Source organism: Oryzias melastigma, linkage group LG3, assembly GCF_002922805.2.
Source record: "Oryzias melastigma strain HK-1 linkage group LG3, ASM292280v2, whole genome shotgun sequence".
In the NCBI taxonomy this organism is placed as follows: domain Eukaryota; kingdom Metazoa; phylum Chordata; class Actinopteri; order Beloniformes; family Adrianichthyidae; genus Oryzias; species Oryzias melastigma.
The window spans coordinates 14,600,378-14,615,714 of record NC_050514.1 but is presented as its reverse complement, the minus strand read 5'-3'; the positions used below and the strand labels follow the sequence as shown (position 1 = coordinate 14,615,714).

Genomic DNA, 15,337 nt, shown 5'->3' with positions numbered 1-15,337 from the left:
TTTTATACATTTTTTAATGTTGAAAGGAATCATTTTGTATGCACTGAATGGTGTTCCTGAAAAACCAATTCTTCACTTCCACACATTACTAATGTTACTGTTTTATGTCACCCAATAAAAAAAACAAGGACACACTCAGAGCATTGTGCTTGAGCATTGTTTTAACCATGAGGATGTCATGGTAACAGATACACTAACTACCATTTTAATCTTTTACACATCCAAAAAAGTTGTAATGCATGTTATGTGTAATATTCAACCGTATCTGAAGTTTCACGGTTCTTGAGGATCACTTAAACATAAGAAGAAATGGTAATTATGACCTTTTTGGTTTTAACTAAAATGAAATTTCCCCCTGAAGGGAATTAGGACTCATCAATCAAATATGGCAAAATTACTAAAGGACCGAACCCCCCGATGATAAATAACAATATTAACATTTATACATATACCAAACATACATTTTATATGAACCGTTATCTTTCTAGGTAACAGAAGTTTTAGATCAATCCTCTCTCAGCTCAATCTATAAGGCCGGCCTTCTTTCTGCTCAGCTCTCTGCCTTTAAATAAGTAATACACAATGACCGTACATCTACAGAACATATAGATCTATAGATGCTTTTGTGTGTGTTTGATGAACTACAAAGAAAACTTTCTGGATTAATCATCCAAATCTTATCTTAAACCTAATACATGAGTTTATTTACACAACTTTCATGTCAGAGACATTCATGCGTGCTTTATGTTTGCAGAAGGGAATTTAGTTCTAACAACAGAAGGGTTCGTGCTATCTTTCAGTTTAATGTTGGTGAGAATGTTCAGTCAAGTTGGGTCAACAGATTTCTTTTGCTACGCTTGTTTATTTCATATTGTTTGTTTCTGCTTTTCTGTAAGCAGACATGACTTTGGTTTTCAGAGCAGATTGAACGATGACCTTCTTTCTAACATTAGCACTCTGATGTGAGTGAAGCATTTTCAGTTAAAACCTTCACAAACTGAACTGTGGATCAGTATCTTTGACGTATTCTCTACTGGTAAGAAGGACAACGCAGAATAAAACCATCCTCCTTAGCTGTCTCATCAATCTTTATTGTTATAAGCAGTGTTTTTGCACACATTTTTGCTTATCAAGTTACAACAACTTACATTTGAGAATATTGTTCTCAGACGAGGATTTTTAGGGCTTCAGACACTGGACAGAAAAAAAAAAATTGTATGCTTTTTTTTTTTATACTTTTCTGAGTTCTGAGGGTACAAAAAATGTATTTTTTAATCTTAAGATCTATTTGTAGTTTGTGCTTTTGACACCTTAAATAATCTTTCTTTCTTAGTTAACATTTCAATAAATTCTTATGACCAAATAATCTAAAAAACTGAGTCAGTTTTCATAGAAAGTAATAAATAAACTAACAATCCTATAGCTATAGCTTCTCTCGTGTGCATAGCCCACACATCCCTTCTAAATATATAATTTCTCTTCCACCTTAAAGGATAAAAATACGACTCAGTTTTTCTGTTTGTGCTTTCAAAACATCACATGCATGTCTTCGCTTCTTTGCTGAGTGCTCCTCCTTTCCCCAGCTCGACTTATTCTTACCCTGTCCTCACTCTTCTGCATGACCAGTTCCATGTCAGCCCTTAATTGTGTTTTGATGTTCTTCCAGACCTGCAATTGAGCTCCATTCTTGCCAGCCCAAACAGAGCGGACATTTATCAATGCACAGGCGCTGTGAGGTTTACCACTCCACCATATTTTTTGCAGTTGCGCTTCATTCATCTCCTATAACCTGCTGTGCGTTTTGCCCTTTTCTTCTCTAATTTTTATCCAGCTATCCATCCATCTATCGTTAGTCCATTCCTTCGTCCGTCCGTCCATCAAAGGGGGCAGCAACATCATTGTGAAGCCAAAGACCATCCTAACCCTCTGGGGCCCATGTCACATAAAATTATTGTCACTTATACAACAAAAACACGCACACAGATACACACACTGTTAACACTCAGCTCGGCTCAACTGGAGAGTAAATATTTGTGCTGTGCAAGTTCCAGGCAGAGGAAGGTTCCTCACCTCAGCAGTGTGCCACCAAATCATGAAATATTCAGAACGAGAGGAATGGGAGCCGGGCAGAAAATGATAGAGTGAGAAAGGAAAGAGGGAAAAAAGAGGTAGGTCACACATAACCAAGAAAGACAGACGACAGGGGAAGATTGAGATGCTAGGTAGCTCTGATAATAGTGGACTATGAGATGTCAGGGAATTGACTTTTTTGGTGAGAACGAAGAAGAAATTCAGAGAGGATGAAAGGAAAGGTGAATGTGCAAGCAAATACAACAGCCAAGCAATATTGGAAACGATAAAACTGCATGACGCGTCGTGTCTTTGAAAGTGAGGAGACAAGTAAATGGACTGCAGGGAGTGATGCTCCAAAGCTTTTAATGGTCCCAGTAAGTCTGCGGGTTAAGAGTGATAATCCCTGCCCACAGAGTTTAATGAGGGCGTCTTTTTTCTCAGATCATTCTGTCCTGGGATTTTTAAAGACCCCTCACTGTTAAAGCTCATGCGTTCACTTCTATTGTAAAGTGCACTTTGATCATCTTTTGATCCATTTTAAAAGCCCTCCCAGTGGTCTTTTAATTATGATTGTGCAGTTTTTGGATAAAATAAAATAAAAAAACTGTATTGTTACAGGACTTAGTTTCTGCAGAGCGGCAGTAGTTCATTAGAAATTCCCCTCTGAGTTGTGACTGCGTTGACTGTTGGTGTGGAGGTAGGCCCGCCCCCCTTCCCATCATTCCTCTACTTACACTCTCCCACTAGCTTACAGCCCCTCACAATCCCAAACTTACATTACAATAAAAATGGTGAGCAATATCAGAGCTATACAGTCATAGAGTTTTAAGCCAGATGGGAAAAACAAAGATGTACATGAATCTAGTCGTCTACAAGAAGATGCATCAGAATGGAGCAGAGCAGGGAGCTTAGAGCCAATTTCTATGTTACAAGCTATTTCCAACAGCACTTCATCATCTGCTCCTGTTTCACAGTGATTTAAATAAAGACATACTAAAAAATGTAATTATTTGAAGCATAATTTTATTTTATGTGTCCTGTATCATAGGAAAATACCACAAAAACATGTTAAAAATGGCCAAAAAACAGCACTCATTAAGAGTGAATCTTTAAGACTTTCACCAGCTGCTCAAGTGTTTCATTTGAGCTTTTTAAAAAATTTTTATCTGTTTTTTTTTTTTTCTAATTCTGATAGTTTCCTGTGTATTGCATACATTTTGGGCAGCAAGTCCACCAGCTTTACCAAGAACATGTTTTAAAATGAGTCAAACTCTTCATTCTGTATTCCCTATAGCTATTTTTTCCAACACTGAACTTTTGAGAGTTTCACCTTCTCGGTCTAAGTGAATGCAAGATTGAGAAATTCATATGCAGTTTTCACAGTTGTTAACTACCTATATTGGCATTTTAAAAAATGACTTAATAAAAAAATATTAAACTAAATGTAGGACATGAATGCCGCAGAAGTCTCTCCTTGTAATGGTTAATCTCTCCTAATAATCCATCTACACTGCAACCTAGAGACCTGGCTCTGCTTGTTTGTTTCCCCTTCCAGGTGATTTATGCTTCTCAAACAATTAAATATTCAATTTGAAACATTACCTTTAGAAAACACTTTGAGTACAGCCAACAGCTAAGTGTTAATAATTTACAAATTTATTTAATCATCCTGTAGGTGTTGCTCAGTAATGTGATAGTAGAGGAGATGTTTTGTGCCACTGTGTTGCCATAAAAAAACAAAAAACAAAACAGACTGTGAACAAGAAAAAGATCCATACAAGGTGATAAACTGCTGAGGCAAAAGGTAAAATCAAATACAAGTCAAAGATTAAAAGAAATGATTAAGGATTAAAAAAAGATTTTAAAAAAATAGGGATTCAACACAAAACCAAAATCCAAATAAATAATGTAAATATTCTGACTGTTCAGATGGACATTCATTTGTAAGAAGTCTTTCCACTGACTGTACATGAGAACTGGACAGAGTGAGTGTGACCATAGAAAATGACTTATTACCACTTTTAATGAAGTGAAGTCAATTCAGCTGCCATTTTTCGGGGATATGGAGGATGCCATGTTGGAGCCAGACAATGTCAGTAAGTCGCGATTGGTCTGAGTCAACGTTTCTATGGCAACCATTCTCACCAATCAGGAGTGAGCTTGTTAGATGTTCACACTTCTAATACTCTAAAGCAGGCTCCAAAGAATATGCCACCACATACTTTTATAGAGATTGGTCAGTTAATAACTTAACTTGCAATAAAGAAAAAAAAATATCATGAGGAGAAAATAAAACAGAATTAGCAAGAAAAATGTTAATAGAAGCCAGTAGAGCAAGAATGTGTTTTCTGACAAATATAATGACTGAGTAAAAGCTGTTTATTTTTTAACATAAATCTATGAGATTTTGGCATCTTGGAACCAGTGTGTACTTCCTGTTTGGAACACAAAAAAGAAGGGGTCACTCAGTCCAGTTCTAATATACTGTCAATGTTTCTTTCTGTCTTGAAGCAATGAGAGGCTTTCTGAAGGTCCACTCATGATAAAAACTTTAAGACTTTGTCTTTTAAGGGGGTCTGATGTTAAAATCTTAAACACACTGCTGTGAAACTACACACTTTGTCAAACAAATCAAAAATAGAGTTGTCACCTTGTGATAATGTCATTTTCCTTGACCCACTTTCCTTCTGTTAGTAGGAATACAAACTGGTGGGGGCTTCAAATCCAGTGTTAATATCAACCAAACATCAGGGGGAATTTGATCAGGTCAAGAAAATATATCTGAGTCTTTGTGGTACAAATAATCGACATAGATCCCTAACAGTAAACTTCATTTGAAATAAAGTTTTGGTGTTATGATTAATTGTACATATTACGACTGAAATGAAAGTTTTCTGGGACTAATAACTTTAATCCAAATGCATTTTGGACAGAAATTGAATCATGGAAATACACGGAACAGTTTTTGTCTTTTTTCTCAGTAGGAAACAAATGGCTTACTATTGACCATCCTAATCAATAACTGCATGCCAAGAGTCCTTCCAACTGCAGTAAAAGGAGGATGAAACAGATGAAATATACGAAACTGAAACCAAAACATAATAACTCAAACGTAATGGATTTTGTTTGCAACAAAATCCATTTTAAACCAAGATATGCATTTGATGTAAAAGTTGGAGGCTCTAATTGAAGAATGAAAGCGATCCCCTGACACTGAAAGCATTGATAGGAGAATACTTGTATTTGTTCTGGCAAATTAAAAACCTGCACTCAAGAACTGCTGGAGTAGTCTTTGAGTGGTGCTGTTTGCTGTCTCTTTGTGAGGGAGAGCATCACACTGTTCACAATATTTAGTTTGCACATAATTTGCTTCTAAAAGATAATTTTACTTGTAATCAATCAAGTAAAAATTGAGGAAGGAGTGTGCATCTTAAAGCCTCACTTTGCAATGTGTGTCACTGTCCATGGTGCTGAAATGTCCCACAAGTCTTATGGAAGTCAAAGGAAAAATCTATTTTTTTTTCTTTTGAGGTTGATTTTCTCCTTAGACAGACCGCTCCACCTCAGACTAACTGTGATAACTTTCATTTGTGAGTTTTACTCTTCTTTTTATTGCTGCTTTGGACCCTCACACAAAATTAGCAAATGCTTGTAAAGGATCATGTACTTTACAAGTAATGAGAAGCTAATCGGTTGTCATTTTTTTTTTTTTTTGCTTTTTGACTCATTTAAAGAGCAAAAAAGGTATTTTACATTTTTGAGTATTTTAAATGTGTTTTCAGTCTTAAAGGGAAACTACAACCATATGTGATGGATTGCGGTTTTGTCCAATGTAAGTTTTTAACTGCAAAAAACTAATTATCAAATGCTTTTAACATCCATTTTTAGAGAAGAATAATTCCCATTCCAACTGACAAAATTATTAAATTTTAACCTTTCTTGTACTCTTTATTACTCTGTTTCTAAAGAGTGAAAATCATGTTTTCAAAATACAAGTCTCTGCACTTTTTCTCTTTTTTTTACTAGAAGTGTAAAAATAAAGTAAATAGTATCAGCAGCCTCAAAAGTGCAGCCTTTTAACCTAATTAAATGCACAAACACTTTTATAATGGTGATAGCAGCATTAACCAAATAATAAAAATAAATCGTTCAATCTAGATGGCACCTCTTTAAAGACCCACTCCAATCACATTTGAGTTATTTAAAATCGTTCTCAGATGTCTTTTATGTTTTCTAGGACATAGTTCCTGCAGAGCAACAGTAGTGAAAATTGCCTTTAAGTTGTGGGTGGGACCCTTGGCATGGACTAAACCTGCCCTCATTTCCCATCATCCTTTGGTTACACTATTACCCACTAGCTTACAACCCCCCACACCTCCAACAAACATTACCAACATACTATAAATGGCTGGTGATGTTGGAGCTATCCAGCATTAAAATGTTGAGCCAGATGTCATTAAAACAATTTTGCATTGTTTTTAAGTGGATGCATCAGAATGGAGCGGCTCAGGGAACTTGTGACCTTGTGATAATAGCACCTATCACTACTTCCAACTGATTTTTTCATCTGCTCCTGATTCATAACAATTTCAATAAGAACAATACAAAAAAAAAATATAAGATTGAGCCCAATTTAATTCATATTTGTCCACCATAATCAGAAAAAAATCCTAAAAGAAAATGTTAAAAACACCAAAAGCACAGTTTCAAGCATCACAGCTCTGATGACTCTGGGCTGTACATTCTCTTCTAGAGAACCCCCATCAATAATCTTCACTATAGTCTTCATCACAGGATGTTCAGAGGCATCCCCGAGCGAAAAAGTGTCTAATGTTCCGGCTGATGTCGGTTTCAAATGGTGCCATCTTGAACTCAACATACTCTTCATCAAATTAGTAATAAACAATCAATCTATTCTTCTTCACTTTGCACTGAACATAGAGACGTGCCACACACCACTATCACTACCATAATGCAATGCAAGAGAAAGCTACAACCCTGGCCGCATGCAGCTGTCTGCTGGCTTCAGATTTCCCTCCACCACACTGGATTCAATAATCCAGCAGCACTTTTGGCTTGATGGAAACAAGTCATTTGACGTTTGGAAAAAGTAAGGGAAGATGGTCAAACATCGCCCAGGGGGGGTTATTGTGTAAATTGGGGCTTTTCCCTCTATGTAACTGTTTCTAGTTGAGTTCTGAAAAAAATAAAAAAGAGAGGAGCCGTTAACCTGCGCAGCAGCATCTCTCCCATCCAGACAGGGAGAGATGCACGCAGTGATACAGACAGAGGCGAGGAGCGGAACGGGCTGGGTAAAAGTCTCTGGGATTTTAATGCCTCTTCTGTTTGACTTTTTGGTGTTTTGGAATTAAACAAAAGAAAGAAAGTGGCCGACAAGCGGACTTTGTCTGAAGCGAGCACCAAGGAGCCGCGCGTCAGGACACTTTACGGCACTCTTTACGCATCGACTTGGTCGCCTTTTTTCAATGTTCTCTCAATTATTTTGACATCACCACAGTTTATTTTTCTTCTCCTTTTCACCCCTGCTCACCATGGATGGTTTTTCTAGTTTCAGAAGAGGAATTCTGGATCTTTAGCTGAGAGAGGAGGAGAAGAAGAAGAAAAAAAGATCTATTTGAAAGGACTGTCGCTTCGCGCATTTATGTTTCAGATTCCGGGAACCTCTTCAAAGAAAACTCGTCATTTTTCCCATCGTGCGGATGTATTAAGCGTTTCTGCGGCATTTTAATTCAAGGCGCACTTGAGTCTGACTCAACGATGTGCTCCGTTGGGAAATGCTGCGTGCTGTTACTCTTGATGAAAAGTGTCCTGCCGGACTCGGGGAGCTCGCACCAAGGTGAGTGCAGCCAAACTTGTAATGGAAAACAATAAAAAAATATCTGAAGGTTTTCAATGAAAATTAGTTTTCTCCCAATCACAGGTAAAGGCGCATAGATAGGGTTTTAGAATCATTTCTCTCATATAAAATGAAAATGTGAACAGAAAGTCAAAGATCTAAAAGGTTTGGAAGTGACTCTGACACTGTCCTTCACCTCCAGAACCTGATGGCACACATGCATCAGCACAGTAAACGCCAGCCTCTGGCAAACTCCAGCAGCTGCTGCTGCTCCTGAGGTTCTTCCTCCTCCCCCTGGGTCTTCTGTGGTGAGAACATGGATTGCTGCGCAGAAGGAAAAAAAAAATCAGCTTTTGGCTTATTTACTCCCAAGAGAACAGCTGCAGACAGACTAGCATTTATTTTGGTATTTGACAAAACTCTAAATTCAACTTTATTTTTGTTACTGCAGTTCATGCAGTCACATTTGTGTGTAAGACAGTAAAAATGTCTCTGTGAGGATAAAAAGAAACCACTTAATCTTTTCCTGACATCATTGGGCTTATAGTTGAATAGGTGAAACTGGGATTTTTGTTGTTAGAGGAACCTCACAGAGATCACAGGAGACCTTAAACAAATAAGGTGAAGGAGGCTTTGACTTTTAGATGGTCAGTGTGTTTGAGTTCAGTGTGTTTTCCCAGCAGGAAGCCTGTTGGACTGTGATGGTGACAGGCTTGAAGAGCAGGGGTGCACTCAGGGGACACCTGGAGAAATGGCAACGTGAGATGCTTGAAATATAGAGAGCCGCACATGAAATATCTTACAAGTAGTTTTCTACCTTGGAAATCCAATTCTGTTTTGATATTAAAGGTTTTTGTTCAGGTTTTTTTTAATTGTTATTTAAACTATCATAAAAAATGACAAAACTCTCCTTTTTATTTTATAGATTTTAAACTTTTAAAAGCAGATATAGGTTTACAAATAATCAATATAAATGCAGACTGAGCATTAGCTTGACAAATGAAATTAAATGTTGAAAAGTCTATATAGTTTTGTAATATAGTGTGTAAAACTTAGAAAATCTCTTTATAACTCATGAGGTTAAAGTCATTTTCCTGAAGTGGACACAAGTGGCTTACAGGTGTTTAAAGGAATTCATTAGTTTTTACATGATTTTTGTCAGTATAAGAAAGAAAACGTATTGAAAAAATGTTGAATAATTAAACATATAATTGGTGCAGTTTATATTAATGTCAGTAACTTGACGTTAAATAAGTTTTAGTAACCTAAAACAAATGGTGCAGGTGTGTGTGAGATCTTCCACTCATAGTTGTTTTCTGAATTGCATTAGAAGCTATAGAATATAAGAGAGTTCAGGTACTTCTATCCCAAATTTTTTTTTTTTTTTTTGCTTTGTTCTAGTTTAAGCTGATAACGATGGGTTGGACCACTGCTAAAGGTGCATCCTTGACCTTCCCAACCCCACTTGTGGAAAATAATAGACCTGTGTCTCTTTTTCTCTCTCTAACCCGCTGTGCAAGCAGCATCCAACAAAAGTTCTAATTTTCTGAGTCTGAGCAACTTTTGCTGTTGTTAACCGGGCTGGTTTTAATGAATGGACATTTCACTGATCTTCTCTCTTGTTGAATTTCTCTGCACAGCTGAACCAGAAAAGAAAATTCTGTCTTCCTGATTTTTTCTTCTTCTAAAACACACACTTCTGGAAGTTCTGGGACAATTGGCATACATCCTTTTTATTTAAGAAAACTTTTAAAGTATTTTGGCAGTGGGAAAATCTAGCTCTCATTGCCTTTCTATTCACCATCTTGTTCATTCATCCATTTTCTAAACCTATTTCACATTCATACCAGAGGGACAGAATTAGCCCACGTGCTTTCTTATGACCCCACTTTAAATGTAAACATGCTTCGGATAGCACAAGGGCTAACGTCACAAATTAAATGAAGCATGTTTTTTAAGACTGTAGAGCAACCCGCAGTACCTGGAGAAAACTCAGGGATACACAGGAAGATCATGCAAACTCCACTCAGAACGCCAGGACTCAGTTGGGATTTAAACCCTTGATGTGAGATGAAAGTGCTAACCACTACACCACCGTGCACCCCTACAGTGTTTACTTCTGGGGTTGTTGTTACCCTTCTGTGCTGATGACACACAGTTGTTCTCACCTTTTCCAGCGGATGACATGACAGGGTCGTCTGTCCAATGAAAAACATCTTTCAAAGACAGAAGTCCTTTCTGCCAATTCTTCCATAAAGCCCAGCTTGGATCTTTAGTGAGCATCCCGCAAATTTTGCAAGAAATCTCTCATTGACTACATTTTTTTTTAAATGTACAGAAAACATTTCCTCCACGTCTCCCTCTGCAATATCAGATCCTTACTTTCAGTTTATAAAACCCAACTCCTTGTTCAAGTAGACTAGTTTCAGTTTGAAAACTACAATGTTCTTTTAAACAGGATCACCAGTCTGCAGAATCAAAGTTCTCCATCCATCCGTCCGTCCGTCCGTATCTCCGTACAGTATCTCCAAACCCTAGCTCAAAATTCCAAAACATAGTTTCTGCGGAGCGGCAGTAGTTGATTAGAAATTCCCCTCTGCATTGTGGGTGTGGCTCTTGGTGCGGGGTAAGCTTGTCTTTTTCCCATCATCTTTTTGTTTACTCTCTGCTGCTAACCTACACTCCTCTCAGACCGCCAACCTAACATTAGCAGTGTAACAAAAATGGCATATAATATTGAAGCTATCCAGTCACACAGTTCCAAACCAGATGTCAGCTCATATGAGGAAAACAAAGACGTTCATGGATCTATTTGTCTATGCATCAGAATGGATCAGAGAAGGGAGCTTGTAGCCAGCTGCTTGTAGTTTTTACATCACAACTACAAGCTTTTTCAACTGATTTGTTTTCGTCTGCTCCTGATTTGGACAGCAAATACTAAAAAATGACATTTAAATCTCAAAATATTTTATGTATGTCCCCCATCATGTGAAAAATGCTACAAAACATGTTAGAAAACAAAGTTGGTCTTCAACAATACACAGAAAAAAAGCTGATTATTCGTGTAATTTTTTGCACACTCACTGGAAATGACTTCCTGCATCCAAGCCATTTTTAACAGTACTCAACTGCGTTAGCTCTGACTCAGTTTTTTCTTTTTATGTACATGATTTGATATTTGCTTATGAGTTGAAACTATAAATTAAAAAAATAAATAAAAAAACTGACTAATAGATTATTATACTTTTAAACTGAACTCAAATTAAAACTTCTTTGTTGCCTGTAATGTAAAGGAAATCAGGAAGTATCATTATTAAAATTGTTATCCTTTTATTTTAAGCAAACGTTTAACCAGATTAAATTTAGTTGTTTGTTTAATCAATAGTTTGAACTCTCTGTATATTTATGAGACAAACACTGTGGCTGTTCCATCAGCTGTAAGGTGAGTTGTTGGGTTTTAGCTGCAAGCTCAGTCCTCAGCTGCTGACAGACACTTTCAATCATTCAGGGAGAACAACAAAAAAACATCCAGGACTGCATTGTCTGTGATCAGGATGAGGTGAATTAGATGCTGCTGTCCACTTTTATTATCATTGCATGAAGTGAATAATGACTCTTGCTCTCCTGGTGGCTTTCTAAACCCAAATATCTTGGAAAGGGGAGGAAAGAAAGAAAGTGCCTCTCTGGGAGATCTCAGTGAACTGCTTGTCTCCTGCAGAACTCTGAATTGAATGATTATATAACAGAAGATTCTCACATAACTCAAGTTTTCTAAATGCTGGGTGGGTAGAAAACTTTCCAAAGTCTTTATGCAATTTTTTTCAAGCCATCCAATAAACGTGGATGACATTTTTTTTTCAAAGAAAAAAAAGTGGCCCCAAAGGAGTACACAGAAAAAAATATTACCAAAAGCAATAAGTTATTTAAACATATTTAAGAAAAATTAATGTTCGTCTTTTAGCTGTTTAAAATGACTTTAATTAATTGGATAAGTGTGATGAGTTAAGAAATCAAGACAATATTTCAAGGGTCTAAAAGACTAACAATTAATTTTTCTGTTTTGTTTCATCTTTGCAAAAGAGAGATGACTTTTGTGAGAAACTCTTTAGTTTAATAACCAAATTACATCTGGCTCAACCTATTACAGAAACTTGTATTTCTTTAAAGTCTGATGGTATTTGCACACCAGTACAAAAACTGATGGAAATTCATGTTTGCCACATGTAATACTTGTATGTTGCTGCATTGCCCGCACTTATTTTAAGTGCATCCAAGGCTAGGTTTTGCTGTTGGCCGCATATATTGAGTTAAAGTCCCAGTAGTTGTCACGCACAGAAAGTGGAAACTTGTTCTCCACATTTGATCCATCCCTGTGGGGAGCGGTGAACTGCAGACACGGCAGCGCTCAGGAACCATTTGGTGTATTTAACCACCATCCCTAACTTAATCCTAACCTTAAAGGTTAAACAAAATCCAGCCAGCGGGTTGGGGCTGGGGGACTCGACTGTTATCATTACTGGAGCTGCAGATCATGTCATGGACTTGAATAGTTTGACCAATCATGACATTTAACTGTAATACCTCGTTTTAGCCTGTAGAGGGCCACACATAGAAGGTTTTTGACTATATTTTCAAGAATTAAACAGGTTTATTTTGATTTGTCAAAAATTTGGCAAGAACCGACAGACAGCACTTTTAAAGTCCCATTTATAGAGGTCAACAGCCCAAAAAAGTTGATTTAGGGTTTGGTTACCCTTTAAGCCTTTCTCCGAATTCGTGCGGCTAAGAAAAAAGTTCAACACTGGCCCAACATATTTAGAAAATTAGTCAATTTCTTCTTTAAATTAACCTCATTACCTTTATTCATGTCCAGTCAGAGTTTCCTGAATAAATGGGCCACAGCAGTTGGGCATGTCATTGTGATCAACAGGAACAACATTGTGTTGGATCCCCTTTTTTGCAAGCAAACAGACACAAGCAAATATTGCATTTGGCTCTGTTAACTCCAGCACTAAAGCTCTGTCTCTCTGCATCACACACCTCATTCTGCCCTGATTTAGCTGTACAAAGGTTTATTTTACTAGAAATTACAACCTCACTTTAAATGTTATGACTACTAAAAAGAAAAAAAAATGGATAAAACACTAATTAATTATAGTAAGTCTAACATTTCCCCCAAAAATGTGCAGCCTGTGTGTGTAAGTGAGAATCTATGTATCAAATTCAATACAGTAGCCATACAATCATTTCCTACTGCCAATGATTTTTACTAAATGAAATGATGACAGTGCGTCTAAATGTGTGCTGGTCTTTGTGCAGAGGTTGGAGGGTCAGAGAGGAGAGGTGAGATGGAATGCCTGATGCAGACAGACATGCTCATACTCTTATTTCAGGTTTAAAAAAATCCCCAAATACAAACATTCCAGATTCCAACAACCTTAAACAAGAGTTTAAGTTTTTAAACTTTTTTACAGTGGCACACAGACAGAAGACCAGGTGGGGATACTAGCAGAATACACAAATTCTTCTGATTCTCAGTATCTATGGATGCAGGATAAAGACAGCAACTGTCTGAGGCAGCAACATCTTTCAGGGGATGGTCTGTTCCAGGATGAGCGGAGCCCAGAGAAAGGAGGCTGACCGATAACTTGACCCACCAAGCTCTTCATTTCTGACAGTTCCTACACTCCATTCTGCTGTATTTTTAGATAAAGTTTTCAAAGACAATATAAAATAAAAAACAAGATTTTTCTCACCAGACAGGCAGTCTGGTAAGAAAAATCTCCCCCACTCGGGACAGGTAGGGGCAATTCTGGGGCAAATAAGGGTCAAAACAGGATCAGTGAGCAGAGGAGGACTTCACGGAACAGACTGGGGAGCTGGAGAAAAATCATCTTTCTAGCAGAGAAGGAGTGTTGAGCAGCTGAACAGGTGATGAGAGTGATCGCTGGGGAAGGCAGAGCAGACATTAAGGGGAAGAATCCTGACACCATAAAAATATCTTAAATTAGAAAAGAAAAATCAAAATTGTTCTGTCTTTGTCTTCCTCTCTCCATAATAGCCCCTGAAATGAAGCAAAAGAACTTCATCCTAATTGAGTCTTTAATTACCAAGAGAGGATTGGGAATAAATGAAGTCTCTAAACACAGAGAAGGTTAGTTTAAAGTTTATCTCCTTTGGTTATCTGGTTTGTCCTCTGTTTCAACCCTATTCAACCAGCATAGATTTGGCAGAGTATGCCCCAAACTGGAGCAACAGGTCATCTAAAGATGTAGCTCTTAGGTTTAAAAAGTCAACCGCTGAAGTGGGACGTTCTTTATTGATAGGGATTGTAATTAACTGTGAGCAGAAAGACAAAGGAAAGCGTGCTTTCATCACATCATATTGGCTTTAGAGGCTTAGCGTGGGCCTTATAATGGCTCTCAATGAGCCTGAGCAAAGTGACTCAGTGAGCACATTCACAAAATGATTGCATTTGGACACAATGAAAGATGCAGGCAAACCGACATGTGTCAAAGGCCAACAAAAAACAAGATGACATAAGATCGGACCACGTTGGAAATGTTATGGGAGACAAATCTGTTTTATTAAAAACTAATAAAATTTTAATCTTGGTGTTTTTAACATGTTTTTGTGGCATTTCTTTAATGATGGAGGACGTATTTAAAGAAAGTTTAACTTAAAGTTGATTTACTTCAATTAAGTCTATGTGAATCAGGAGCAGATGAAAAAATGCTGTTGGAAACAGCCTGACTGTGTGACAGAAACTACAATCAGCGAGTCACAAGCTTCCTCCTCCTCCTCTCCTTTCTGACACATCCACTTCTAGGCAACTAGATCCATGCATGTATTGTTTTCCTCAAAACCATCCGGTCGGATATTGCTCACCATTTTTGTTGCATCTGTAATGATAGGTTGGGGTTGTTAGCGGCTGTAAGCTAGCGCAGATGTGGGCAAACTTTTTTGACTCATGGGCCACAAAGAGGTCTAAAATTTGACAGAAGAGCCGGATTTATGAGCATGTGTGGCTTGATTTGGTAATCCGCCTCATAAGAGAAAGAAATAATATGGAATCTGAACTAAAATGTGGTTTCATTTTGATTGCTAATAAAATTTATTTATTTTAAAACAGAACATTTTAGAGTTTTATTTCAAAACTTTTAATTTTGTTCTCATTTTAGTCCAAATTGAACGTCTGGGTTGATGTCCATCAGGGAAAAACCCAAACTTATATAAATGTTGTGTTTGTGGTGTTGGAATGAACGGAAAAATGACAGTCTGACTTCAAAAAACACACCTGTACGTAAAAAAAAACCCAACACATTTTCCAACTCCACATGAATACAGAATAACTCAACACTTCTATTGTAGTATATGGGGAGACACCAGGATTCTTTGGAAAATAAA

General features: G+C 37.3%; 1 protein-coding gene across 1 annotated transcript in view; it reads left to right on the top strand.

Annotated features, from left to right (window-relative positions):
- The first annotated feature begins 6,363 nt into the window (after positions 1 to 6,363).
- LOC112160736 (ephrin type-A receptor 6) overlaps positions 6,364 to 15,337 on the top strand; it is a 62,775-nt gene continuing 53,801 nt past the window's right edge. The window contains exon 1 of the mRNA XM_024295505.2: positions 6,364 to 7,930. Coding sequence (XP_024151273.1) covers positions 7,852 to 7,930 — 79 coding nt within the window. The 5' untranslated portion in view covers positions 6,364 to 7,851. The remainder of the gene's footprint in view (positions 7,931 to 15,337) is intronic.